General features: G+C 34.9%; 1 protein-coding gene across 3 annotated transcripts in view; it reads left to right on the forward strand.

Moving 5' to 3' along the window:
* Positions 1-25624, forward strand: part of Itgb8 (integrin subunit beta 8) — a 90659-nt gene that overhangs the window by 35283 nt on the left and 29752 nt on the right. For all 3 annotated transcript variants that reach the window (XM_048799692.1, XM_048799691.1, XM_015498133.2), the window contains exons 2-6: positions 16-101; positions 5566-5740; positions 18929-19175; positions 20840-21005; positions 21561-21719. In XM_048799692.1, the coding sequence (XP_048655649.1) occupies positions 16-101; positions 5566-5740; positions 18929-19175; positions 20840-21005; positions 21561-21719 (833 nt within the window). The remainder of the gene's footprint in view (positions 1-15; positions 102-5565; positions 5741-18928; positions 19176-20839; positions 21006-21560; positions 21720-25624) is intronic.

Consider the following 25624-nt stretch of genomic DNA (forward strand, 5'->3'; position numbering starts at 1 on the left):
TATCCTTCATTACAGAAGACAATAGATGCACATCTTCAGACGCAGTGTCCTGCGCCAGGTGCCTTGAGCTGGGTCCAGAATGTGGATGGTGTGTTCAAGAGGTGTGCCATTTTTCTTCTTTTTCTTCCTTGTTTTTTTTTTTCATCACAGTTGACTTTCTCTCTAGGATGATTTCATTGCCTGACTATTTTGTGCCTTGAAGGTGTATCAGGAAAAAAAAAAGATAATGCTGACAGGAATTTTTTATTTGGTTTTATGCTTGGAAATGGCATATTTGGCTGAATATAAAATCAAATATAACTTTTTATTTGGAAAATTGTGGTAATTTTGAAATGAAGTGAAAACCATTTCATGTTTTCCATCTGTTCTATAGAAAGAAATGGCAAACACAGATAATCACTTTTGATAGTTCTGTAGGATTCCATGTGAAATTCTTGCTGCAGCTTGAGGCACAAGGTTGTATACTCAAGTTGGAGTGTTAGCTTATACTTGCAAATTAAAGAAAAGCAAGCTACTTTATTGGTCCATTTTATTTGTTTTTATTTGAACTACTTGAAGATAAATGATTTACTTCATTTTCTGACATTGTACATCAATTTATTGGTTACATATGGAAAACATGATGCTTTTAACATGTGACTTGTTCATGAAATATTATATACTATGTTCTATGGAACAGAGAATAATCCAGAAAAAATTAGTGTCTTTGCATTCAATAAGAGAAAAAATCCTAATGACAAAATTCTTAGTGTAATAATTAGAATGTATTTCTTCTTTCTTGGCTCTAAAGTTGTTTTGAAAGTTCTTTTTTCTTTTGTCAATTATATTCAATCAAAACTATCCATATATAATAAGTTGCACTAAAGAAATTGTCTGCTACATTGGGGTTTCTTTTGTTGTGAGATTGTCTAGGCAATTTTATATTTACTTATGAAGCTCCTGGGAATTGGAACAGATAGGGTTTTAAGGGCCTTTTGCTTGATATGGAGATAAAACTGTGGCTTTGATCTCCTCTGACTTAACTCAGCAACTACAATTACCATCATCTTTCCACCTTCTCTTGTTACTGCTTGTTCTGAGGCAGCCCCCAGCAGGAAAAAGTAATCAAGGATAGTAGGCATAACTCGATGAAACAAGTCAGGGGAGAGGCAGGGGTGGGGTACACAAGACAGAGCCACGTCTGTAAATCAACAGATTTCTGCCTGACAGCCTGAAGCTCCCCACCTGCAATCTGGGCTCCACCAGCAAAAAGATGAGATCCTTTCCTGAGTTCAGAAGGGCTTTACACAACCCATGGAGCCAAGCAATGTGACAGACAAGAGAATTTGAGTCTTAGGGTGCAATCTCATGACTTCTTATGAGCCAAAGACCAGCAGACTTCATTCCATTCTCTGAGTCTGTCTTCATCTGTATAACCTTGAACTTGGAGTTTACTTATTCTCTCTGTTAAGAATGTTTCTGACCTAAGCAACATCATGCTATTTTAGATTCTTACTTCCTCACTAAGAAAGATCCTTAGAGCCCTGAAACTTGCCCACCTGACCTCCAGTGCTTTGGGGAGGGTATTTGGAGAAACTTTCAAAGATGGTTCTGAAGCCCAGTTGTCAGCCAACTGGAACAGCAGATTCCAGAGGAAGCCCCATTCCATCTCACAGTTCTGACTGACACAGAGCATCAGAAAAGCCACAACTCTGTGAAAACAATCAGTCCTGACACAGAAGGAAGGATCGGGGGTATTTAGAGGGATCAGTAGTCAGGTGGAGGGAGAGCTAAGGCAGAGAAAGGTGGCTACCCACACAGTGAGGGATGGTGGGGGGCAGGTCCTTTGTCCACAGTGGGCAAACCCTCAGATGGACTACTCAGGGAAAAATGTTAAGAATAACTTGACTGTTCATGTCACTAAATTTTCTTCTGTACAACGTGGTATAGTCTGATTTATATATTGAAAAACAGGCCCTAAAGAGAGACTGAATTGGATTCAAATCCCAGTTCCACCAGTTTCTAACTCTGTGAACTTGGATATGTTGATCGCTTTGAACCTCAGTTTTCCCTACCTCTAAACTGGGATTACTATCTGCACCTGCCTCACAGTCTTTGAAGACATAATAAAGCAATATGTGGCATACAGGGACTGCTTAAGAAATATAATTCATAATTAAGAATAGGAGTCATAATTCTATAGAGCTTTGGTGAGGCTTAGAAAACGCAGATGATTGCCTGTGTTGATAACTACCTCAGAGCAAGCACCCAGTCTTAGGGCTCTGGCCAGTGTTGGCAACATTTTTGAGAGGAGCTGTCCACTCCCTTCAGGCTTACCTGACATCATCGGGAGACAGAAAGCATTATTGAATTTTGGAAGATCACCCATCATTTAAGCACAGATGCAACTGGTGTCTCTGATTTCTCAGCCAGTAAGCTGAAGGGAAAGGGAAGGATGAGGTTTTGTTTTTCCCCTATTCATGATGAGAACATAAACAATAATAAAATAAGCCTGGCTTATATCATTTTCAAGGCTGGTAGAAATTAAAAATAACAAAATAATTAGACAGTGGATACTCACTTGGATTGTTTTCTTATGTAGCATTTTTATCTGCCATTCCATGTCTTTTACTTTCTCTTTTCTTCCATGATACATGGAAGTAATCAGAAAACAATTGGGATACAAAGGACCTCATCAGTATTAGGTTTAATACCTTATGTGTCTTGTTAATCAATGTCTATGAAAGACATGTTAAGTTTTGAAGAATTATCCTCCTCCCCTGGCTGCCACCATGATATAGAGTGTCACAGCACAGCCAGAAGCTTAGAGGAGCATAGTTATTCTAAAATATGATATGAAGGACATTCGCTGTCAAAAGGAAGATGATAGAATTTTTCCATTTCTGTTCAGGTTGCCATGTTTGACAGTCAAAAAGACTCAGACATTAGTAGGGGGAAAACTTGAGCTATTTATATCACCAGAATACTATATGAAAACAGATGAAAGTAACAACTGATAAAAAACTTGCCAGGGTAACTTCAACCTGACCTTTTCATTCTCAGAGACATTTTAGTTGTAGAAACTTAGACTATGAATTTGCTTTTGTTTTTCTTGTAGGAAAAAAGTAAAGCATAAAGATTAGAATAAGTTAAAATGACACAAAATATCAAAAATTAAAAGGGTGTGGTTTCAAATTGCTTTTCTTTTGTACAAAGTGAAAAGTAGGCCACAATGGGCAGGAACAACATTCCATTCTTGAGTATGATGCCACAGTCTTTTCTTCCCTTTTCAAACCTAATTGGCCAATTGGCAATGTTTTTCTGACTTAGTTTTTACAGTGGGATAAAAACAGCTGTGCTGATTCAGATATTGCAAAATAATAGAGAACATTTTGCCGATTTCAGCAAAACTATTTGACATTTAAAGGTCACATGACATAAACTGATGTATAGTTACAGTAAATGACACCCCTCCTTTCTTCTCCATTCTGTATGCACAAATAACAGTCTCTGACCGGCTGAAAGGAAGAAAATAAAGCTATTTGTACTTTATTTCCTTTCCATGACTTGAAGTCTTAGGTTTTTACATCTGTACAATGCATGTGATCTTCATCTGTAACATGTCATCTGACACATGATCAAGCACACATGTACCAAGCCTTGTGTACTATCAGTATCCCCTACTTGGGAGAAATGAGGTCCCCCACTTAGCCTGGGGATCTCGGGAAGAATGTGACACATACTATAGCAGTTATTTGCTACCTCTCTCCAGGGAACTCCATGTTGTTTATAAATTCTATCGCATACACAACACCTCCACGTTTTAACAGTACATAGAATGAATTCAGATAAAAGAAACTAAGGCTTTGGCTATTTTCAATTTCTGGCATATGATTAATCAACAAAGCAAACTGAATGTTTCTGTTTCCATAATGAACTTATCAAATGACACCTGGAGATTTTGATTGGAAAGAAAGACATGTTCCCTTTTGCCTTTTAGTTAATGCATATATTACAGGATGAGGCAGGCTCTAATTCAGGATGAGCACTATAAAGGACTACATAATAAATTTAGACTCTGTGGGTCACACACCATCCCTATCACACATTCTTCTTTTATTGTTATGTTACAGGCTTTTAAAATGTATAAAGAATTTTTTGGCACTTAAACCATAGAAAAATAGGCCAAAGCCTAGATCATTTCACTGACCCTAGTTTGCCATGTCCTACTCTATTTGAGAAAGGAATGAAGAGTTTGTATGAATGTTGTTATATACCTATCACCGTTGTATCTTGTTACTCACCAGTGCCTTGGCTGTCCCTGGTTATAATTAGTGACCTCATATTCAACACTCAATGTCCATGTCACCTTGATAATCCCCTTCTTCCATGCCCTGTGATATTCTGTGTTCCCCCTAAATTCAATTCCCATAACAGTTATATTTATTTGCTTAATGTGTGAATTCACCCATAGTCTGTTGATTTTGATGATAAGAGCTCTATCTGCCATGCTCTATTCCATTTCATTACCCCAACTCCTACCAAATTATTGTCCTTCAATACATATTCATCAACATTCTTTAATTTAGTGATGAATGGATTAAAAATCCAATTCTTTATATCATCTTAATTAAAGGAGAAATGATTGAATGCTGAATCTATATAGCCATTGCTAGGAAGATTGCTGAGCAAATATCCAGCTCATTTGTAAGCAAATACCCCAAATAACTCAGGCCAATGTTATGCATAATAAAATATATTTCCATACTTTCAATATACTTTCCATTCTTAGGAAAAAATCCCAAATGTTTACATGAAAAATAAAAATATAAAATTTTTCCCCTCAGGATAAATTAATAAGGTTATTGCATTAATTCCAAGTTTATTGCATGTCTCTTAGATAACTCTCAACTACTCAAGGCTAAGTAGTGAAAATTTTAGATTCAGTTGCAAAGTCAGGAGAATTTGATCTGCAATATTATATCTCTCCACGTCATCATGAACATCTCCATTAGTTTACTGAATTGCTTTTAGGCTGTTGTGTGTATAAGAGGCTGGACAACTTTATGGTCTAAGAATTAGATTTCCAATTTATTCTTTCATGAATTTTTGGCATTTAATTAGGCATGTATTTCTAAGGACTTGCTTTCATATTCCAAACATAACAGTATATAATAAACATACCAGTTGAGTCCTTTGAGAACTGAGACTCACATTTGGAACCAATGAGTGGTCTATTTTGGCTGAATTTTCTTCTGGATCTGTCTTTCCAAAGTAAAATATTTAGAAAGAATTAAGCCAGTATAACTTTGCAGTGATCAGTTAACAACATTTAAAGTGCTTGAGTTCAATCTCCTCTTTAATAATTCATTTTATTCTTTTAAAATGAGATTTAGAAATTAAGGTTTTATTTATGACAAATATGCCACTGTTCTTATTGGAAACATGCACTAATTTAAACAGTTGCATAATTTGTTCTGCCCTGAAAATGGCTTATTTGAAATATTTGCTATGTATAGACTTTTTTTGGTTATAACTGAGATGATATAAACTGAAAACATCAGTGATTTTCTTTTTTTTAAACAGGATTTTATTTCAGGTGAATCAAGAAGCGAACGTTGTGATATTGTTTCCAATTTAATAAGCAAAGGCTGTTCGGTTGATTCGATAGAATACCCATCTGTACGTGTAATCATACCAAGTGAAAATGAAATTAACACTCAAGTGACACCAGGAGAAGTGTCAATTCAGCTGCGTCCAGGTTTGGTGATTTTTTTCAAATAAACCTATGATGATTGAAATTACAATTTATAATAATTTGCTTGTATTTAACATTATGTGGCAGGCAGTATTATTGTAGAGACCACAGTGAGCTCAGAATCAAGAAATTAGAATTCTGGGTTTTATCATGCTTCTAGCTAGCTCTGTGACCTTAGACACCATGCAAACCTGACCCACACATATAATAACTATGTGTTCTGATCCTATAATTCAATCACATTGTGATGTAATTGTGTTCCTTCTCCCCTGCAAGAAGGAAATATATTTGTACTCATTCTTCCATTCTTAGCTGAGAGCTGGTATATAGTAAAAAAATCTATAAATGTTTACTGGATTGATTGATTGATTAAGTAGCAGATGTTAAACTAAGTACCTAAAACCTTTGGGATGAATTTTTCAACACAAAACATGAAGCCATGATTATCATTATTACCTTGACCAGCTTTGTAATACCCTTGACATTAATGTATATCTTTGCTCCTATACTTCTGCAGGACTTCCCCTTCCATTACAGAGTTTACCACAGTTTGCATGTGTTGTAGGCTTCTGGAAAGTATTCATTTCCTCCAGATAATTCCACTATACAAACTACATATAGCAGATAAGTCAAGGTACATGAGTATGCACCACTCAATTAGATAAATTGGTTTAGCTCAGTATGAAATTACTTTCAAGACTTCATTATTTTGGTGTGCATGGTCATATCTTGTCATTAATTTTTTGAATAATCATTCTTGACACACTCCATATCCTATTCCAAATGCTCAATATTTCTTCCTGACTCTTTGGTTACCAGAAAAACAAAGTCCACTTCTCTCTTGGCCCTAGGCATGTTCCCAGCTTCCAATTAAAACTGTGCTCTTCATCAGATAAAACAATGACACAGCCCAGGATGGACATACATGAGCAAAAGTTGGAAAGGTAGAAGGATGTACACAAAAAGGAAAGTAATTAGGTTAGAGAGATTGCAGCTCTTGCCACCTTTAATTGAAAAAAAAAAGTGTGGTTGAGTTCTTAGAAAGAGAGAGGGAGAGAAACAAAAATGAAGTGCTGTTTTTAACTCAATATATTCATTAAAATCTTCCCTTAGATATTCACATGGAGCTCTGTTGACATTCAGCCTTTTAATGCTATGGTTGCTCAATGGTCTTTAGTGATTTTTTTTTCTTCCTGTTATTCTAAGGTTCATCAGCCCAGTTTTCTAATCTATATAAACTGACCTAGGTTTTCCCCTAAACTCCTTCCAAAATCCCCAATTTCTTAAACATTTCCATATCCCCAGTAATATTCTCATCTGGTGGCTTTTCTACTGTTCATCCATAAAAGACTTCAGGGTCTTAATCCAGGGAATTGCCTTTTTCAGGCTATATCAACATCAAACAGTAACATCCACATCATTCAGTTATATTTTGACTTTCTGATGTGTGTCTGGGCATGTTCCCCAGAGCATACTTGAATTTGAGGGCAAGTTGTTGATATTTATCTCTACTACAAATCTTTCTCCCAGTATTCTAGCCTCTAGCCTTTCCACTCTTCGTTTTCTTTCAATAGGTGCTCATTTTAAGAGAATTTTAAAATACAACTGGTAATATTTGCAGATAAAGTACATAGGAACTATATAATACAGCTCAACAATTAAACATAATCAATAAACTTGACACTTTAGTCTATTTTGCTGTCATAACAATACCATACACTGGGTGGCACAAACAACAGAAATTTATTGTCTCAGAGTTCTAGATTGGCTACAAATCTAAAAGGCTTAGAAGTCCAACATCAAGGTTCTAGCAGATTTGGTTCCTGGAGAGGGCTTACAGTGGGCCACCTTTTTGATGTGTCACATGGCACATGTCAGAAAGAGGGAGAGAGAATGTCTAGTATCTCTTCTTAGAAGGTCACTGTCATGACCTCACCTAACTAAACCTAATTATCTTCCAAAGGCCCATCTCCAAATATCATCACATTGGGGATTAGAGCTTTACCATATGTATTTGGTGCAAATACAATTGAGTCTATAACACTTGACATATAGAATACTATTTTATAAAGTTCATGGAATATTTTCTTTTTTTAATTTTTTTTATTGGTTGTTCAAAACATTATAAAGCTCTTGACATATCATATTTCATACATTAGATTCAAGTTGGTTATGAACTCCCGGAATATTTTTAGACATTAATCATATTTTAAACAAGAAAACTCAGTTCCAATAAACAAAAACTATTTTTATAGGCCAACATCTTTGAGCACACTGCAGTAAAATTTGAAATCAATACAAAAAGATAAATAAATATTAAATAACATAAAAATTAAGAAAAACTTCTTCTAAATAATCCCAACTACAGAATAAATCAAAACTCTAGTTATAGACTAATAATAACAGTAACAAAAAACATTAAGATATATGAATGTGACTAAAGTTGTTGTCAGGAAAATTCAAAACATTAAATACTCTAATTTTTAAAAAGAATAAGTAAAGATGAACTTGTATCCAAACAAAGAGAAAAACAGCAAGAAACAAAATAGCCATAAAAAAAAAACAAGAGTAAGGAGGTCATACATTTTTAAAAAAGTAATGAAATGTAAAAGAAAAAGAAAAATACAAAATGGTCGTATAATCCAGCAGCTAAAACCCAATAATAAAATAAGTAAATTATTGGCAAATCTAATTAAGACAACAAAAAATAATCTATTTATGTAATCTATAGTCACAGAAACAAATATTTTAAAAGAGAACAATAAAATATTAAGCATAAAATATATGGTAAAAATTTTTAAATTTTTTAAAAGTGTTAACCTTTTTCAATAAATACATAATTATTTACTTATATTTATTATAACATATTTTATATAATATATATGCCTTATGTATTTATATATAAATTAGGCCTGAATGTTTTTATGGTAATAAATATTTCATGTACATTCAAACTTTCAAGAAACATATTATCCTATGTTGTATAAACAGGTAAATTTAGGTACATCCTGGAAGCTTCTCAATTGTTATAAGGTTGGTATTATCCCACTATCAAGTTCATAATGGAATTTTAGCAAATAAATTAGACTACATATGCTAAAAATAATATCATCAAACAAATAAGCTTAAGGTAACAAACCAAAGATAATTGATTTTTGGAATTGATGTATTTTTGCAATCTCAGTCTGGTAAAAATAGATAAAACGTGTTGTTATCTCTTTATTTACTGAAAAATCATTTAATAAAATTCAGTTCCCATTCCTGGCACTAAAATTAAAGAATACTTCCTTAATATACATTAAGGAATATATATTTTATATTATATATTCATATTTATTCTAGAAGTTTTACATAAACATAATTAGATATGAAAACCAAATAGGAGTTTTAAGCATTTTGTAAAAATCAAGCAAACTTATCATTATGTATCTACCTGAAAAATCCAAACAAATCAACTAAAACTATTAACTTTTTTTTGTTGTGGCATGTTGTTTTTTACAATATTCAAACTCAATTTGCTATGTAGTATTAATTATGATGATAAAAGATGAACTCAAAGGAAAAACCCTTAAATGTAAATTATCTAGGAACAAACTTCAAAAAAAATATGGCAGAATCCATTGTACTATGTAAAGCAAGATATGAATAAATAGAAAAGAATTTTATATTCTTGAATAGGAAAATAATATAACCAAGGCAGATCTTCAAAAACATATTCTATAAATATAACAAAATTCAATGCCAGGCATGGTGGCGCAAGCCTATAATCTCAATGGCTGGGAGGCTAAGGCAGGAGGATCAAGGGTTCACAGCCAGCCTCAGCAAAAGTGAGGCACTAAGCAACTCAGTGAGACCCTGTCTCTAAATAAAATACAAAATAGGGATGGGAATGTGGTTCAGTGGTCAAGCCCCTGAATTCAATCCCAGGTACAAAAAAAAAAAAATCAAGGAAATCCATAAATATCAGACAATTTCAATCAAATTCAAATGTATTTTAAACAAATATTTATTGAAACTTATTATTAGTGTGTTTTGATACATAACAACATATTTCTTCTGAATACATTTATAGAAATACATTTGGTGGGTGTATCAATCGGTTTTCCATCGCTGTCAAGAAGTACCTGAGATAATTGACTTAACCCAGTAGGCCCCAAATTTTCAGTTTTGTGACTACTTCAATGAAATTGACACACATGCATTAAAATATGTTGAGAATAATAACCAAGAGTTTATATATTATATCTACTAATATTAATATAATTATAATGGTTACATTTTAACTATATTCTCATTATTATTTAATTATATTTTATATACTATATTTACATTTTTATACATGTTTCACCTCTGAGACTAAGGACAATATTAGTTAAAGTGAGGAAAAATTTATTTTGGTTCATGGTTGTCGGAAATATCAGTTCATGGTCACTCCGTTGCTTTTGGTCAAAGCAGGAAATTATGACAGAAGAACATGTTGCACAAAACCTGGTCACATCAAGATGGCCACAGAGTAAAGAGAAAAAGAAGAAAGAGCAGGGAATCCCAGTCTCCTTCAAGGGCATAGCCCCTGACCTAACTTCCTCTATCTAGGCCAAGGCTTCCCCACCTCCCAATAGCACCACAGGCTGCCTTTAGCATGTGGGCTTTTAGGGGACATTTAAGATCCAAACCATAACACTAAGTCAAATGTATGTAAATTTATTTAGGTTTTTAATGTATATTATCATATGATTCACAAGAATATTTGAGCTCTAGTTTGGATGTTCATGAGTAAGCATTTCCTCTTCAATTTTTTTAATGTCTTCAGTTTAGTAGATATTACTAGTCTCGTTATCTGTTTTTTTTTGTTGTTGTTGTTGTTGTTGTTGCCTTTCTCCTAATACTAAAAATTCCAAATACCTTTCCTAAGCTTATTAACTAACTATCTCTCTCTCTCTCTCTGTTTTTGGTGTGATCTACCTCTCTATACGAATTTTTATTATTATTATTATTTTTCTAATTAAATACTAATTTTTAGCAAGCTATCATATATGAAGTTTATTTATTACTTGCCTCTAATGAATGTAACCAAATCCTTAAAATGGCTTGCCCTTTGGAAAATATGAGATTTGAAAACTAAATTGCATTTTTCTACTTGTGTGTTACATTAAATTTATACATTGTAATGAATTTGGCTTTTTCCCTTTTGAAGATATAAATGAGTCTGAGTTTTTCTCAGACTATAGGTTACCAATTGAAAAGTTGGGAAATGGCTTCAGTGCTGTACAGAAATAATGATAATAAGAATGAGATAGGAGAAAGCTAGATGGACTGAGGGAGGATGGAGAGTGGAATCCACAGGTTTGGTGATTCTTAAGCTGTGAGGGACTCCAGGGATCTGGCTCAAGCAACTAGGTAAGGTAGGATATGTAGCCCCGTATGGAGGGCCTGGTGCATTGTTCAGATGGGACCATGTGAGGCTGAAGCTCAGGGAAGAGAAATGGGTTAGAGATAGAAAAGTGTCAGAGACATCCATGGGAGATGGCAAGTGGAGGAAATATGGATGAGATCAGGGGAGTAAGGGAACGAAAGGGGAGATAGGCATCCATTCCATTCTAATCACTATGAAGCTTGATTTTATTCCATGTCCCACTACTATTTGAATTTCTGTGTACAAATTAGCCTAATTGTCTAATATGTATAAATCATTTATCCAACAAAGCTCTGAGCTCCTTAAAGCAGAACTATACATTAAAATCTTCATATATAACAGGTATTTATTAAGTTGAAATATGTTTGTATAAATAATGAGTCTTATCATCAGAGACATACCAGATTTGGAGTATAGCATAGATAGTTGTAATTTACTACCTACAGATAGAAATGTAACTGTACAATGTAAAAGTCTTTTCCACGATGAGACATATAAGAGTTGAAGACTTGATATAACATACACCTAAATGTAAAATGTTTATCACAGTATTAACTTTGATTTGTTTATAGATTATCACTTTCTTCTTATCCAACAAAAATTCAAAACCTGAAGCATAGTCATTATTATAAAATTTTATGGATATTTTTATTATAACACACTGACTAGAGTCCTCAAAGAATCTATAGTTTATAGGACTATATTTAAAATTGAGTATTTTAAATGAGGTTGAAAAAATGACATTTTCTTTTACTTTTAATTCCTTCAACTTTACCTTATTTTTACATATCAATCTTATGTAAAAATAATAACAAAAATAAACTATTGATTCTAGTTGTTGTTCTCTAAGGACAATGAGATTAAAACTTTAGGAAGAAAAATGAGAGAAGGGAATTCTCTAATTTTAATTCAGAAATAATACTTGTATATGTGATAAAGATTAGACTTCTACTGATTTAAGAAAATTTTCAACCTTGATTTATTTTAATATTATAAGGTGAAAATTTCTGTAATTTAGGGAAATTTAATGTTTTAAAAAAAATCTGGAATGTTTTATTCTTTCTTAATTTCAAAGTTAACCTCCCTCTCCACAAAAACAGAAACTCATACATTTCCCTGAACCTGGCACAAATCCCCATTTAATTCTCTCTCCCCCAAATTCAGAAATGTGCTCCAGACTGTGTCTTTCTGTTTTAAACCCAATCCTGTGTCAAGAGGCCTTCTCCTTCCTCTGCTCAAATGTAATGAGTAAACTTTGGCTTCTTCTTCCTCCTACAGTTTTCCACATTTTCTTGTGGTTTTTCAATTTCATCTTATGCAGAACATTTTTTTCAGTTGTCTTTTCTTTTTTTTTTAGAGAGAGAGAGAGAAGGAGTGAGAGATAATTTTTTGATATTTATTTTTTAGTTTTCGGCAGGCACAACATCTTTGTATGTGGTGCTGAGGATCGAACCCGGGCCGCACGCATGCCAGGCGAGCGCACTACCGCTTGAGCCACATCCCCAGCCCCCTTCAGTTGTCTTTTCTTAGTGTCCAACAATGTTTATTGTAGCCAGAACATCAGAGATGCTCACATTATTATTGAGTAGTTTAGAACATATTCTAACCTCTTTTGTTTCTTGGGGCTATTCAAACCAGTCACTGGCAATATGTCTAAGTAGGTCGTCAACTTTCCTCCAAGTCCTTTTTCTCATTCTATGTCACAGACTCACTTCTCCCCTTTGAAGTTCGTTGAAGAAAATAAGGATCTGATCCTTTAAAATCTCAAAAGAGATGAGGAGGGAGCTTCCCTGGCAATAATAAAGGTGGCAGTGTGAACATTTTGGGGCCAGGTGATATTTTTCCTCTTAAAAAAACTCCAAACTCTCCCTACATTATAGGAAAGAAGTTCTAGATACTAGCTTCTTTTCTGGGCCTTTTGATATAGTGTCCCCAAAGTACTTCAAACACAATGTAGTTATAGAACATGGAAAAGACTTTTACATTGTACAGTTATAGACTATGCATGTGCCAAACACAAAGACTTCTGAGACGAAAACAGTTCTTACCCCAATGTTCTTGTTTAGAGTCTAGTAGTAGTAATGGTAATAACTACTAACACATGTATATTTACCATGTACCAAATACTGTTAAATATTCTATGCAAGCTATCTTGTTCAGTAGCTCTTAGCTACTAAAGAAGATAAAGATGTTCTGTATGGAATCTCATAATTATATAGTAAACATTATAATGGTTGTATGATCTGGTTGTTATGGAAACACAGGGAGGGATAACCCCAATCCAGGGAGGAGCAGATTACTGAGCAGTGTCTCCAAACAGTAATTACATAAAAAGAGGGAGGGTAGGACACCACAGGCAAAAGAAGTAACATAAACAGGGAATAGGAATATATATTTGTGGTGTGTATGTGGGCACTTATAAGCAGTTCTGTTTTGCTAAAGATGTAGATAGAATCAAGATTACAGAGGCACTTTAATACACCATGTTTAGCCATTTGGACATTAACCATCTGATGGAGAGCTACTGAAAAATTTTAAGCAGGGAATGACAGAGCAATTTTCAGTTTTAAAAAGATGGACTCATTGGTGTTGTGACTGCATGAACGAGACACTCTAGAGGAAGACAAATGAAGAGACTATGGGAAATAATCCAGGCAAAATCCAAGAAAGGCTGGAATGGATAGGAATCTCTTCTCATGTTGTGATATACGGTAGGAATTCATTTGAAATATTTAACTCAATAAATAATAAGGAAATTGACTCAAGAATAAGCTACAAGATTTCTACTCTAATGCCCCTAAATGTGTCAGCACTATATGTTTGTGCTAAAAGATTATAAATAACCTGATTCCACCTTGTATTTAGAAGTCTAGATCCATAGAAGAAAAAAAAAAGACACAAAAAAACCAAGGAGGAAATGTCATGGTTAGCCCCAAATTATAGTCAGGTATAACTACTTTCTTCATAGTTGGCTTTAGCTAGTCTTCAGCTATGTTTAGTGGTAAGAATGGGCTGTTTAATGATTGAAAAAAAAAGTCCTAAAATTGGTGAGAAACTGTGATTTAAATCCCATGGGGGAAAAAAGGAAAATAGATAGTGCTACATCCAGGAGAATCTGTTGATAATTTAAAGACATAGGCATAAACACACACCTAAATAGATTTTTAACATTTATCTACTTTACAAAAATAGAAAACAGTTGAAAATTAGGATGTATTTGTACCATGGTAGCAATGAGCATGGACAAGTACACAACTTAGTCATTGCCAGAATCTCAATCTTTATTGTAGAAGTTACTTGGTACTTTGTGAGATTGGTAAAAAGAAGATCCCAGAAACATAAATAATTATTACTCTTCTTTTTCAGCTTCCCAAACCCCTAAAATAACAAGAGCAACTATAATTAAAAGGACATATTGACTTATATCTGCTATTAAAATTCAATCTAAATATTAACCCATCATACCTTACGACTGAAAATATTTAGAGAGACATTTCAGATCAAGTTTATCCTTATTTACATAAGAATTCCAGATGAATATAACTATTCAGTAATGTCTGATATGGAATACTCTTGATAGTTTTAAATAATGGAAAGATATTGAATATGGAATATGGAAAATTAATATCATTCTTTGGATAAAGTCACCTTGTAAATCAAATATTACCCATAAGGAGACATGAGTGTTTAGAAGAAGGGTTATTCTTGTAGAAGAAAGATCAAGAATGGGAGCACTTATTTCCCCTCCTTCCCCAACATCCCCAGTCTCTTTGTTTTAAACCATTGGATGTAGCCTTAAGCATTCGATGGACCTGAGGTCATTGCTCTTTCATGGCAGAGTGCAGTGGTCTATCAGGACAGTTCTGCTGTTCTTTTCATGTGGCCACAATACCATGCCAACTATAGATTCTTTGATCACAATACTGGAGACCCATGGTGGGAAGTAAAGATTTGCCTAAACATCCTGAAATGAATTATAGCACTTCTTCAATTAAATAATTTCCAGATTTCACACTCTATTTCTCATTTCAAATTATGCCTATGGACCTTGTCCAATATAGTTTATAAATGGTTCCATATTATGCCTATGGACCTTGTCCAATATAGTTTATAAATGGTTCCATAATGAGACTACATGAAAAGTTTAATATAGTCAAATAACAAAACTCTAAAATGCCACAAATTACAAAAAAAATCATCATTACAAACTTCCTAAGAAATTAGAAATTTGACAACTAAATTTATTTGTTTAGGTTAAAATTCAAAGTTATCCAGCATTCACATTCTTTAGTGAAAATTCAAAGACTGATATCAAATATCTGACTATGTGAGTTAATTTTTTTAAATTTAAGTCCCAAATTTGTTATCCCCTACTTTTTCATCTGCCTTATATCAGATGAATTCTTGACGCTGTGGTGGGACTTGGGTTATTATTTCAGTTAAACTTTTACTTTTGCCTTTTATTGGAATGAAATAATTCTATCAAGATTTAAACAGTTTAATGCAATTTCAGTTTCACTGCAGAGAATTAGGTCTCACTTTGTGAAGATTTTATAGTGAATTGGATGCACCAGGTTATCGTATCGACGGCCCTTACCAACCCCATTTCAAAAACAAGTCAATTCCAAGCCATGTAGTAGTTTCCATAAACTAAATTATGTTCTCAGAATTGAGTGCATATTCCAATTCAAAGGCAGTTCCCAAAGACTGTGGCAGAAACTCAGTAGTTTAGAAGCTGGATAGTGAATTTTTTTTTCTTGCTTTTATCAGCTAATCTATGCCAGTTTTGTGAAATACACAAGCACAGTCCAGCTCTGTATAGCTCCTCTCTCAGAGTAGCATCTAAGGCACTGCTGTCTTCTTTAATAGCCTCATGATGGTGGCAGACAGACATTGCCATAGTTTGAGGTATGTTTCTTTCTGTGCCAATATGTTCAATCCTTCTCTAATGTCACCTGGTCTTTGATCCCTGTGTTGGTAGTACCCCAGTGTGAACTATGTTGGTGTTTTACATAGGGCCACAGTATTCACCCTGCCATGAATAGGTACTTCTGCTGCCTCTTACAGTGGAATACTAATGCCTACAAAACATGTCATCAAGACTTTTCTCCCTCATATATAATTATCCAATCTAAGGCCAGCTTGAGAGCACATTGTGGGGAATGTTTTAAGCTCCCAGGCAAGATGTGGTAATCCAAGTTTGACCTCTTCAATTTCCTTCTTAACAAACAAAGTGGGGTTTGGGGTCAACCTATCTAGAGCTAACTACCTTAAGCTGACTACTTACAGCCAGAATGTTACAGGAAATTCAGGAGCCTTGCCATGTAAAAGTAGCAATTACTGCCCTCTCTAGCAATGACTAAAAGGCCTGTGTATGGAAAGATTCTCTTTTCTCATTCTTATCTTGAAAGCTCATCTTATTGAGCTTTCAGTCCACACTGAAGAGTTTGGCTGACCAGGGCACCTATGTGAAGTCTAGTATCTATGTAATCTAAAATCAAGCCACAGAAACCAACACCCTTAAATCCTGAGCATTTGATAAGACTTCCTTATAGCTTCTTCTTTCTGAGGCCAAAAAGACAGGGTTTGCTTCCTAGACCATTAACAGATGGCATTTGCTGAGGTCCCCATGTGGCTAGCAGTTGGTTGGAATGCTCTGAATAGCACAGGACTCCAAGGACTGTCCCTTTGCTGAGACTGTACAGACTCCTCCTTTCTGCTAAAGTCACCAACCCACACCTTTGAGACCTCTGTGCAGTATATTGAATATCTGTTGCATGTAGTAACACCTCTTTGAAAACAAACAGCCATTCATGTTTAGGCAGTCACCATAAACTGCAGTGATTCACCAAGATAAAATTACCACGTGGCCAGTGCCTCAGGCCTTCAGCAAGACACCTAAACCAACAGTTAAAAAAAATCAACTAAACCATTTCTACCTTTTTGAAAAATCCTGACCACACACCATGCATGATGGTGCATAACCTGTAATCCTAGCTGATAAGGAGGCTGAGGCAGAAGAATCAAAAGTTCAAAGCCAGACTCAGCAACTTAGGGGGGCCCTGTCTTAAAATTAAAAAATAAAAATAGAAAAGTCTGGGGACATGGCTTGGTGGTTAAGCAATATAATCCTCAATATAAAAATAAGTAAATTTAAAAAAAATTAAAAATAAATCCTGACTACACATTAAAGTGCAAGGCCCTTTGTTATATATTCAAGTTCAAGTCCCACAAACTAAGCTTCACAGTTGTGCTATTTCTCATTAATCTGGCCCTGAATACCAGTTTCTAATATTCTCCTAAATTTAATTTCTCCACCCAAATTGCAGAACACTTCACAGGAACAGGCTTGTTCATAAGAAGTCCCAAAACTGAGTAGAATAAATGTTCTCTGGAGACAGCTCAGAATCTAAAGGGAATTGGTGAGGGAATGGGCTGGGCTGGACTACACAAACCTGATTTCTCCTTCCAAACTCTTGAGCTACAACACTAGGAGCATTACACTAAAGGGGTTTCCTGTACATACAGAAAATGAATCAATTGTCCCCTTTTCCCATAATTATTATTATATGCCCGTAAACCTTACTATTTGGAATTCCTTTGAAAACATTTGATTCGTGAAATGATTTAAAAGAAAATACTGCTACTTTAAATTCATTAAGGTTTGGTCAATCTGGGGATTCCTTTAATAAGAATACCTGTCTACCAATGGAGTATTACTCTGCATTAAAAAATGACAAAATCATAGAATTTACAGGAAATGGATGGCATTAGAGCAGATTATGCTAAGTGAAGCTAGCTAATCCCTAAAAAACAAATGCCAAATGTCTTCTTTGATATAAGGAGAGTAACTAAGAACAGAGTAGGTTCGAAGAGCATGAGAAGAAGATTAACATTAAATAGGGATGAGAGATGGAGGGAAAGGGAAAGAGAAGGGAAAATTGCATGGAAATGGAAGGAGACCCTCAGAGTTATACAAAAGTAGATACAAGAGGAAGTGAGGGNTGTAACAGAGAACTAAATTAAACATTACAGAGAGTTGTCCTTGGGAATCACTCCCCATTTCTCCTTGGGGTGACTCTCTTCTCACACCCACTTATATTTCTATCAAGGCCAAAGCCTCACCTCAGTGATCCCTCTCCAGTATGTATTTATTTAACCCCTATTATGTGTTAGGTGGACATCTTCCAGGTCTTCAACTTGGTACCACTGGGTATGATTCTTTAGGACACTGTCTCATTCACTAACTGATGAGAAGAACTTTATTAATTAATTCATGATGAAATACTTATTATTTTGAAAAGTTTAACATACTGTTCATACAAAAGTTTCTCATCTCATATATAAATATGCCTTAACTCAAAAGAATGAATTTACACCTGCATCATCCAATCATCTTAAGTTATCTTTCTGGTTTGCCTCAAATCATTCCATAAGCATAGCCATCTACACCCTCTTGAGACACTGAGCTTATTTAGCTACTGAGGGCAATAGGCCACATAGGTTTGTGTGGTCATATCCTGTTACATTATATTGAGCTGGTCTATTTGTTATCATCTTTGTCAAGCCTATAGAATTGTGAGAAATGCATTGTAGAATTTGGAGTCTAATAGATTGATTTTTGAAGTGCCTTATAACTATTCAAGCATATTCTAAACTTCATAATATGCAAATTTGTGATAATTGTTCATGGAGCTAAAATGCAACTAAATTATTGACAGCATATCCTGAGATATGTAAAATGAAGACTATATCATCATTTTCTTTCTTTGAATTAGGAGCTGAAGCTAATTTTATGCTGAAAATTCATCCTCTGAAGAAATATCCTGTGGATCTTTACTATCTGGTTGATGTATCAGCATCGATGCACAATAACATAGAAAAATTAAACTCCGTTGGAAATGATTTATCTAGAAAAATGGCATTTTTCTCCCGTGACTTCCGCCTTGGATTTGGCTCATATGTGGACAAAACTGTTTCACCATACATTAGTGTCCACCCTGAAAGGATTCATAATCAATGCAGGTATCTAATGCTTGATGTTGTTAATATTAAATGTATTTTTCCTTGTAAAATCTCATTTGTTTATTTCCATATGAAGAACTTGGCAAAATTTATAATTTTTTATTATTAAGTAAGAATAAAAAAATTTTCAGGAAGAAGTTTGTTCCTATTTGAAACTTTTATTTGTCCCTTGGGTTTTAAATTTGTTATTTCTTCAAATATTATTCATCCAGTATTTATCACCACAAAAAAAACCTTTACTTTTTATTAGTCACTTTGCATTAATTTCCAATAATCATGCTTTCGCATATAGATTACCTGTCTGGATATTCTGTATTTCTCCTTTCTGACTGTTCCACATTGGTGAAATTAAGGTTTGACACATTTTACAGTCTTTTTCTTACCAGTAGTTCATCTATCTGACTATCGCTGTGGTGATTGGGTTTAATTATGTTCCTTCTTACATGACCTCAAAGAAAGTTCAGTTACCCCACAGAAAGGCGTCAAAGGATGGAATTGATGTCTGAGACTTTTTTCTTATCATTTTGCGATTTGGATTCCACAGAGTACATGCTTAGCGTGAAAAGAGAACTTACCTAAGTTACAAGTTCTCATACATAATACCTTTGGCCTGCTGAGTATTCAGAGAAATAAATCTGTATAGTTCTTGTTTCAGAAGTCATTTTATTTTGATACATGTCCTATTTTTATAATTGCTCAACTCATCATACACTGCACATTCCAATGTACCAAAATAACTCTGTTATCTATTTGACCAGAGGAGGGCTGATTTATCTCCTAATGAAGCTTCCTGAGTCTCTCCTTGAAGGTGAATAACCCTGAGGAGTGGTTCTTACTTTCTGAGATATCACCGGATTGTCAAAACAGTTTTAATGAATTTTGATAGCTCATCAATAATCAACAACAAGCACCACTTTAAAAATTAGTGCAATGTTGTTGTTTTTTTCTTCTGTTTATTTTTTTTATTGGTTGTTCAAAACATTACAAAGCTCATGACATATCATATTTCATACATTTGATTCAAGTGGGTTATGAACTCCCATTTTTACCCCAAATACAAATTGCAGAATTACATCGGTTACACACTCACATTTTTACATAATGCCATATTAGTGACTGTTGTATTCTGCTACTTTTCCTATCCCCTACTAAAAATAATATGATATTTCAACTAAATTTCCAAAAATATTTCCCCAAACATATTTCTCAGCACTCTCAAAGAATTTAGGATTTTTACATTTTCTTTGATTTCTCAAGTGAGAACATATTATAGAAGAATGTATTCCCCTCCTCTCTCTTCCTTGTCATTGATGTTTGCAAAGTTATCAGTGGCAAACTCTGATAGGAAATTACTGAAAATTCTTATGCTCCTCTTAGGAATTCACAGCATATCAAAAGCCCTTAGTTGTCCTACATTAAAAAAAATTAAACCTTTTTGTTTTTTTGAACATCAAACCTTATAACTCTATTTCCTGCTCACAAGGAAATGTTCACCAATGTTAAACTTGTATCTAATTTGATAGATTTTTGAGTTTTAAAATTTCTCTGGCAAAAAGATTCTACTTCCATCTCCTACCATCTCCACAAATTTTACTGTTATTAGTATTCTGAAACTTTATGAAGCAAAGCAAAACAGACTTTGCACTTCTTCTTTTCCCATGTAGTGACTACAATTTGGACTGTATGCCTCCCCATGGGTACATCCATGTGCTGTCTTTGACAGAAAACATCACTGAGTTTGAAAAAGCAGTTCACAGACAAAAGATCTCTGGAAACATAGACACTCCCGAAGGAGGGTTCGACGCCATGCTTCAGGCAGCTGTCTGTGAGGTGAGAAGTTGCATCGTTGTGTGTTTTAGTGCTCAGATGCCACATGTTCCAAGAATCAACGTTTTTATTTTGTCTTTGATTTATGGAGTGAAAACATAGTACAGAAGAATACTTTCTCCTCTTATGGTCCCCAGTGTTACTCATTGTTACTCAATGTTACAGAGGGGCTAAATTGGGAGAGGGACATGCATATACAAAGGAAAGAATAACTTGTGTACATGAAGCTGCTTTTCCCTGCTTCACACTCCAAGAAATTATAGATGGCCTATGGTCCCATTCACACCACGCTATGGCCTTGCCTTGTAACTTGGCTTTTTCTTTCTCCAGTGGAAACTAGCAATCTCTAGCCAGGAACTAAGTGTGGTCCAATGACTGTGGTGACACAGAGGCTAGAGAAATAAACGTGAATGCTATTTATGAAGCAGCATTGTACATGGGCACATCATTCTAGCCTGACTTCATGTTTGTCAACTCAAACATATCCTTTACTTGAGGCAAAGACCACAGTCCAGATCCATGTTATTGTACAAGATCTAATTACATGTTTATTTTAAGAGTCACATTGGATGGCGAAAAGAAGCTAAAAGATTGCTGCTGGTGATGACAGATCAGACATCTCATCTTGCTCTTGATAGCAAATTGGCAGGCATCGTGGTGCCGAATGACGGAAACTGCCATCTGAAAAACAATGTCTACGTCAAATCGACAACCATGGTAATGTAGCAAGAGCTCCTCCACAGCTATGACTCTTTGAATTAAAGTACAAATTTAAATTGGCAACTCAGCTGTTCTTGTGCCAGCAAATAAAGAAGCAAGACACAGAACCAAGATAAGCCAGGAAAGAGGACGTATGAAACCATATAGTCTATAAATGTTGCCCAATTAAATATATGGCTTAACTATTTTGACAGCATCTAGTAGTGACTCGTTGATGAGCTGCAAGCAACTGTATAATACTTAAAGAATAAAAGGGATACAAGAGCTTCCTTTTTATGTAGTTTATTTAAAGAAAAAAAAACATGTCTTTACTTTTTACTGGTGATACATGTTTGCTATCTGCAAACATACTAAGGAGTGCTCATGAAATGCGGTTGGCTGAAGGAATCTTCATAGTACAGTAGGTAGAAGCTAAACAGAGACCAGGAAAATGAAACAGCTAAACAAGGAGATTACTCCAGTCTGTATGTCACTTCTTCCCTCTGACACTCATCTTTGTGTAGGGCCACTTCTTAGATCAGCAGGTGCCTAAGTTGCTTCCTGAGGGGTAGTATAAGCTTTGAATCCTATGTTTAAGTGCAGTCTTTTAGTGCCACAACTTCCCCAGCATTAGTCTATTGTAGATACAAAAAATGGACAACAAAGCATCATTTATTTCTGATGTTGACACCTATTTATACATTCTTGAAAATGTTATAACAGAAACTGTAAAACTGTCCCAGTTCATGGGTACTGGTGTGTGGGAGGTTTTTCCTACAGCACCCTTAGGCCGAAAGAAGCTTAGTTAAGAACCTAGATATAAATACCTTACCTACTTGTGCCTGACAACTTAGCAATCAGTTAAAAACATTACACTCGATTGAATAGAATATATAGATCTATATTTATGTCATTTTTAACAAGTTACCCATGAACAGGAATTTCCTAAACTTTGTCATCAGAATGGATATTGCCAAACTAATTTCCAGTTCCATGTTGATATTTGTGTTGACCACCTTGGCCAAGGTCTGATGTAAGGCCTGAAAAACTGTGACCTACCTCCAGCTAGTAGTTTATGTCTACTTGACAGATGCCACCACTATATTGATGCCCTTGGAATTTTGAAACATTTTGCCCACTTCTGTGGTGTATGCTGTGGTGCTTGAAGGCACCTTGCCCATAGTTTGGGAAATGTAGTAGTAGAAGCGAATGAACTATGTTTAAATTTGTGGGGTTCCCATATATAAACTTTAAATAGGTCATTAGTTAATCTAGAACATTCTACCAGACAGGTTGAAAGTCAAGGGGTACGAATGTATGACCAGACAAAACAAGTCCGACCCTTGGATATCTAAGATTTGGAATTTGGAGTTATCCCAACACAGCCTTTCCCTTTGCGAATTCTCTTCTACCCAGGCTCCTTTCACTTTGGCAGACCTGCCTGCTTCTTTGTAGTCACTTCTTATCTATCTTTTCTTCTGTTTAACCTCTTTTCATCTGAGGTAGAATTCTTATTTACTTATTGGGAGTAGAGAAGGAGACAGGAGGAGCCATTTTATTGAGACAAAGAGAAGCTTTTTTTTTTTTAAGAAAAGGAGAAGTAACAATGGCATTATTCTCAAATTGCAATACTCTTTTGAAGTTTTGCCAAGTTACTGAAGTCATCTCTTCATAAGTGTATTTGAAAGGATGGTGATGCCTCTCCAGGGAGGATTGCTTAAGCAAAAAAAAAAAAAAAAAAGAAAGAAAGAAAGAAAAAGAAAAAGAAGAAGATAGGCAGTGAGGGAAAGAGAAAAGAAAAAATGATGTTGTAACTTTCGATTTATCTCATGTCATAGATAACCTTAAAGAAGTAAATTGCAATTCTGGTGGAATTTTAGACAGTGTTTGGGGTTTGCCATGTCAGGAAATTGGACGAACTATTGTGAACTTCTTTTACCTTCTTCGTCATCTTTTCACCTGTTTAAGAAATGACCTTTCCACTTGTCACTCACGGGTGAGATTGAGGAATCCAAAAAGGAATGTGCTTGTTAATAACATGGAATCTTCTTATTTCAGTTATCTCAGGTCTGTGTTTTAAAGGATCCTCTTCCTAAGAATTCTCATTCCTTTCTTTTCTAGGGATGCATCCCTAAACCAAAAGAAGCTAAAACATTTTGATGTTTTCCTTGGCCGTGTATTTATTTATACATATAATATGTGCAACTTCTCTACAGCCCCTATATCTAAAGCTACCTTGATCCTGACTCTAGGCATAGTTACCTGCTTGTTTTGAAATGATCCTCTTTCTCTCCTGTTTGTCTATTCTGAAGAAATTTCAAACTTTTTATTAGTTAAACAAGTAATCAATTGCTTTGATTCTTGGCTTTATCTCCAAGCCAATACCAGTAGTGTTGAGCAGGATCCAAGCTTCTTGGTCCAACACTCTGGTTCTTTTATTTATGAGGAGAAATAATTAATAAAACATCTTTTGTATGTCTAAATTATTGAGGCTAAAATTCTAGTCTTGTACACGTAGCTATTTCATGAAGATCAATGTGAACCCCGGAGTAACAGAAATTACTGTTTTTGAGTATGTATTAATTGAAAGCACCATAGCAAACTTTTTTCATATAGTGTTAAATTTATCTGAACAACTCTATAGGGTGGTCATATTATCGTCCTTTTACAAAGAGAATTATTGAGGGTCAGAAAAGTTAAGTAAAAGTTGCCTGAGGACGGACAGCTTAAAACTTAGTAATTGCAAATCTGGGGCAGGGTCCATCTCAAATTTTATTTTAAAATCTTTACTCTTAACCACTTTGTCAATGTCTCAACCAAAAAGAAGAAGATATAGGGAAACCATGTCTTTGGAGTCACTTCTAAATGCTAGTGTCCACTCTTAAACTCTTGACTCATGGAACTATAAATCAGATGATTTGGCTGATGTAAATTATATAACAAGATATAATTTAAAGTAACTTCTCTTTACACCTTTTTCATATTTGTACATGGTTATTGGCAAATGGTATTACACTATTGAATAAATTATATTTTCCACTGCTTTTTCTGCAAGATTAAATGCCAGAATATAAAGCTTGAGTAATAATGTAGTTCTATAATTTGTCTGGTTAAAATGACAGTTTCAAGTACGGCATTGCTTCTGAGATGGTAGATGTTAATTTAAAATTGTTAATAGTGTAGAAGCTAAGGGCCTAGAATTTCATCCTGTCTCCCCACCCAGCTCCTCCAGGGTTATTCCCATCCTTTGTCAGAGCCCTCCCAGAAACCATTCACCCCACCCTTGGTAGAAACCAAGAATAGCACAATGACCTTCAGTCACACTGAAAAGAGACCAGGGAGCAAGAATGTGGAGGTCATCCAGCGAACCTCATCAATGGGATTTTCAGATGTTGATATGACTCTTGATACTGAATAGAGGGATTCAAATAGACAAGAGCCTACCTTATCCTTATGGTATGTACAAGTGCATACAATGTATTCACCAGTACTCCCTAGATTAGGCCTAATGTTTCATTTTCCACAGGGCTTCTCCTGTGCCCCATCACTCTATGGTCAATGAGTCTTCATTTTTCTCCCACATACCTCCTTATAATTCCCTACTGCTGGCTCCAGAGCTCATGCCTCTCCTTACAGTGTGTTGGGATAGACTAGTTGCCAAGTGGATCAGCATCTTAGATGATGAGGCAGGTCGGCAGAGGCATGTTAGGCATTGTTGTACACTTACGTTTCCTTGCAATGCAAATAGTCAACACTGTGCCTCTTCTCCAGCATTTTTTTAAAGATGTGCTGGACTTTTAGTATACTTGTTTAGGGAACTTTACTTTTACCATGAATTACACACATTTTTTCTAGAATTGCTGATAAAGAGAGTTTGGGAACATATTGAACTAATTTTATCCATAACTTTGCTATGTGAGTTA

The sequence above is a fragment of the Marmota marmota genome, unplaced genomic scaffold, assembly GCF_001458135.2.
Source record: "Marmota marmota marmota unplaced genomic scaffold, marMar, whole genome shotgun sequence".
NCBI lineage: Eukaryota > Metazoa > Chordata > Mammalia > Rodentia > Sciuridae > Marmota > Marmota marmota.